Source organism: Platichthys flesus, chromosome 4 (assembly GCF_949316205.1).
Source record: "Platichthys flesus chromosome 4, fPlaFle2.1, whole genome shotgun sequence".
Classification (NCBI taxonomy): domain Eukaryota; kingdom Metazoa; phylum Chordata; class Actinopteri; order Pleuronectiformes; family Pleuronectidae; genus Platichthys; species Platichthys flesus.
The window spans coordinates 17,983,301-17,987,599 of NC_084948.1; the positions used below are offsets into that span (position 1 = coordinate 17,983,301).

Here is a 4,299-nt window from a genome sequence, read left to right on the forward strand (position 1 = left end):
TGTTTTCGGTTTGTAAATGTATTGTCCGCTTTACTTTATACCTTTTTTGATATTTATATTATTTTTAAACATGCACCTTTGCTGTGCTCTGTTTTGGACCCTTTGAAATTTTATACAAAATAAATAAATGTGAACGAGTCATAAATCATTGTTGTCGTCTGGCGCCATCGTGAGGTGCATATATGTAATTGCAAGTTTTTTTTAAAGTTGATTTGCAGGGGAAATGTCAGTGAATGAAACTCATCATGTTCAGAAAAATACTAATATCAATCTGTTGCAGATTAAACGATTTCTATTTAATAGATTATTACCCTGCGTCTGTGTGCTGGCTGTCAGTCGCATGGTGGCGCTGTTGTTATCGGGCCCGTCTTTTCAGAACAGCGCTTCTTCCGGGTTGTCGTTGACGGGTCAGAGGTCGCAGCACATGCGTTTGTTGTGTTTCTTCTCTGGGCTCCTGCTTGTAGCTGTAACCGGGCTGAGCCAGTGATGTGATGGCTTCCCTGGGCTTGTTCCTGAGGAGGCAGCTGCCGCCGGCCCTGGCTCACTACGCCCGGGTGGTGAAGCTCCGGCACCGGCCTCCCTGCGCCCCGGTGCTGCTGCTGCGGAGGCTGCACGGCCCAGGCCGGCTGCGGACCTCGGAGAAGGGACCGTGGGGGAAGAGCCGGGGGCCGGAGCTGCAGCAGCAGCAGTACCCGCTCACAGACCTCGACAAGGCGGACGCTTTGGTAGGTTCGGCCCTAGACTGGTTTCTAAACAAACTTAAGTCAAAGCTGCTTTTACTTTCGTTTCCCCCCCAAAGGAGATACAAACTAATAATGAATAATATTGACTACATTTGTTGTTGTAGCACTTTTCTAAACCACCGCTACAAAGTGTTTCTGACAGCAAACATTACAATAACGTTTAAAATCAAAGTCAGTAAAAGAAAAACAAAATGCATCATCATTCAAAAGTAATGGCGAAGGAAAAGGATAACAGAATAGTGAGTAAAACTATAAAGGTAAAAGCCATGTTTATATCGTATAAATCCCATTTTATGTTTTTAATATCTGTGAGAAGGTAAACACATGAGGTAGATGTTTCTAGCAATTGTGTTTTATTGTTGCAGATGCTGAGAAAGTCCCATGAAACAGGTAACTAACATTTCACCCATCTTGTTTTGCAGGTTAGAACTTTAATAATCACAGTTTGTATCTGACTCTTTCCCACTGTTTATTGAACGTGATGTCATCTACACACAGTGGTGGAAGAGGCTCTCCGTTCATTTGCCCGAGTAAAAGTCCTTCATTAACCCAAAACACTTGAGCTGAATCGCAGATTAAGATTCTCCGTGAATTTCATATTTTCACTCCCTCAAGATCCCGACTCAAGTTGTCTCGAATCAACTTCTGTATTAGTTTGTTCTGCAGCCTTGAGGAGCTCCTCCATTTCCTCTGTGCTTTGCACCGTGGAACTAAAGTGCTCTTAAACATAAAGTGTTTCAGTGTGCATACTTTTATTGATAAAGTTTATCCATTTGTAGACTTATCCCGAAAGAACTGAATTACTGAGTTTCCTGTGCGGTGTCAGGGGTCAACAGCGTTGGAGCCAAATCCAATCGAATTGAAGTAAATGGTGACAGATTCTTCAAAAGTAAAAGACAACCCGAAAAAGGAACTTTAAAATGCCTCCATTCTGCTCCTGTGGTGTCATCCAAGTTTCTGTAAGCTCCGACATTCAAATTCGACTCGAAACAAGGTAATGAAGCCGAAATGTCCTCTGTGATTGACGCGCGAACACGGCTCCAAAAGAGGAAATCAGAATGAAAGAGGTTTGTGTGAACTATCCCTTTAAGTGTTATCAGGAACTAGTAAACATCTAAAGAAGAAATTTTGTCAGGGCGCAGATATAGACAAAGGATAATGAATCGTGGAGAAAAAACTTAGACAAACTTACTGATGCATGGTCCCAAACCCAGGGATTTGGTAGGGTACACCCATACCTTATATAAGCCTCCCCCTTCAGAGCTCCTCCCATTTGCACAGACAGGTAAACCCCTCCTCCATCCCCGACCCTCACAGAATGGGCCTTGATTCTGCATCAGACATCTTTGATTATCTGGTCAATGGGACTGTATTTATATAAAGCTTTTGAAATGTTACACCCTAAACCACATTCATTCATGCACTGCTTCTAAACAATGCACAATTTGCAGTGTCATGACAGCTCAGTATGCAGACTGGAGAGGCCGGGGATTAGGTCCTGGTCTGAGAGCAGTGATGTCTGGAAAGAGTCTGTTGTCATAAGCACGTAAACAGTTTGATTGATTCTGGTTCTCTGTACTTGTTTCTTTTTTCAGGCTGTTACTCTGAGTGGCTGCTTGTTTATGGCTTTGAATGTTTTGCAGGATTCCTGTCGTGGTTCAGGAACGGTCTGCTGGCCACTGGGATCGGAGTCATCGCGTTCGTCCAGAGCGAAGTGGGACGAGAAGCCGGCTACGGTACAGGCCAATACACACACACACACACACACACACACACACACAGTTTCATGTACTAGTCCAGTAGAGCTGTAGCACGATCAGCAGAGGCTCTGTGGTAGTGCAACAACAAACAGTAGGTCATGATGCAAGTTTAATCACGAGGGGGAGGGTACATTCTTAAAGGTGGATTATAGAAAGAATTTATTAAACTGCGACTGCTTTTGAAAATCAATGGATAAGCATGAAATATCTAAAATCTAAATGTGTCAATTCTTAATTTCTGTCTGTCAGATCCGCAAGAGAATTTATTTGCTGAATCATCAGCAGGTTTAAAAAGAAAAAGCTGAAAGAACAACATTCCAGCCTTGGTATGAAATTTAGTCGTGAATAAAGTATAATTTATGACAGAATAAAAGTAAACTGACCTATTTAACTAACTGATATTCCCACAGCTTAAATGATTACAAGGTTTAAATTACTTTTCCAGACCAGAAGATGTCACACATATTTGTTTTACCAACCTGCCTCCATCTCAGATTTCAGTGCAGGGGAGAGAACGTATTGTCCCTCTACAATCAAACCACATGAGTCTTCCTCTCCACAGCCTTCTTCATCCTGGGAGGTGTGTGCGTGTCGTTTGGCGGCGCCTCTTACCTCGGCAGCCTCTTCGCCCTGCGGAGGATGATGCAGCTGTCGGTGCCAGCGCTGCTGCTCCAGGGGGCGGCGGTGGGCAGCGTCGCCCTCTTTTGGCTCTGCGCGGTATCTCTCTACATCGGCCGCCTGGAGGTGGAGATCATCCACGACGGGGAGGAGGAGGAGGGGGAGGGAGAGGAGGACGACGAGTGCCGCGAGTGCCGCGAGAGGCGGGAACACCGGGGCTACAGAGGCTCCCACAGCAGCGAGGACAGTGACAGCAGGGGGCCGGCGAAGTAGACAACTTCCAGGGATGGAGAGAGAGAGAGTGTGTGTGTGTGTGTGTGTGCGCACGTGTGCAGGCTGGGTGTGAGTTTTTAGATACTGTACAAACCTGCTGCTCCTTGTTATACAGATGTATTCTGATCATTTCTTATCACACATATTCAAAGCATATCTGTCTGACAATTGTAATTCATCCCAAATTAATTGACATCTTCACCTCGACGGGCACGTTGCAGAGACTCTTTGTGAACATGGGGTTTGTTCAGGTTTACTTTTCAGGTGCTTTATGCCACATTTCTCTTCTCAGACAACTGTTGCTCAGGTCGTGTCTGTCTTACTTTGTTCTGTAACTGATTTACTGCACTTTGCATAAAAGACGTGAAATGAATGACGCTGTATTTGAAAAAGCTGTGTGTGGGTGCAAGAAAAACATTTTAGGTATTTTTTCCTGTTATAAATCAAGGAAGGCTTGGAGTTTATTTTTAGAGGTTTAAATGACCCTGTGAAGTTTTTATTTGTAAGGACAACAGCACTTGTCGTTTTTAATCATCATATCACAAACTTTAGACTTTTGGGGTATTTTTTTTTACATCTTTGCCTGTGGTTATATATTTTGTTTGGTATTTGTACTTTACATCTTCAGTACCTAAATGTAAAGAACATTTTACCCTTGGGAGTGAATATCACTTCACCTGGTGGTTGCAGTTGAAAGCATGGATAAGTTAAGTAATTGATTGGTGTGTGGAAATAGGGTTTGCCATTGTTTACTTTTGTGTGTGTGCGTGTGCACCACTTTCAATGCACGCTACTGTATATACTGTAATAAAGCCAGATTGGATCTGTGCTGACACAGATAAAGAAACTATTGTGTGTATTTGTGATGTTTTTGGAATCATAATTAAAGAAAAGATCAATCTGAA

General features: G+C 43.4%; 1 protein-coding gene across 1 annotated transcript; it reads left to right on the plus strand.

Annotated features, from left to right (window-relative positions):
* The first annotated feature begins 78 nt into the window (after positions 1-78).
* On the plus strand, positions 79-4,299 carry tmem160 (transmembrane protein 160). Its single transcript, XM_062385374.1, has 4 exons — positions 79-725; positions 1,109-1,133; positions 2,387-2,479; positions 3,066-4,299. Exons 1-4 carry the CDS (start codon positions 492-494, stop codon positions 3,392-3,394), a joined length of 681 nt encoding a protein of 226 aa, XP_062241358.1. The 5' UTR covers positions 79-491; the 3' UTR covers positions 3,395-4,299.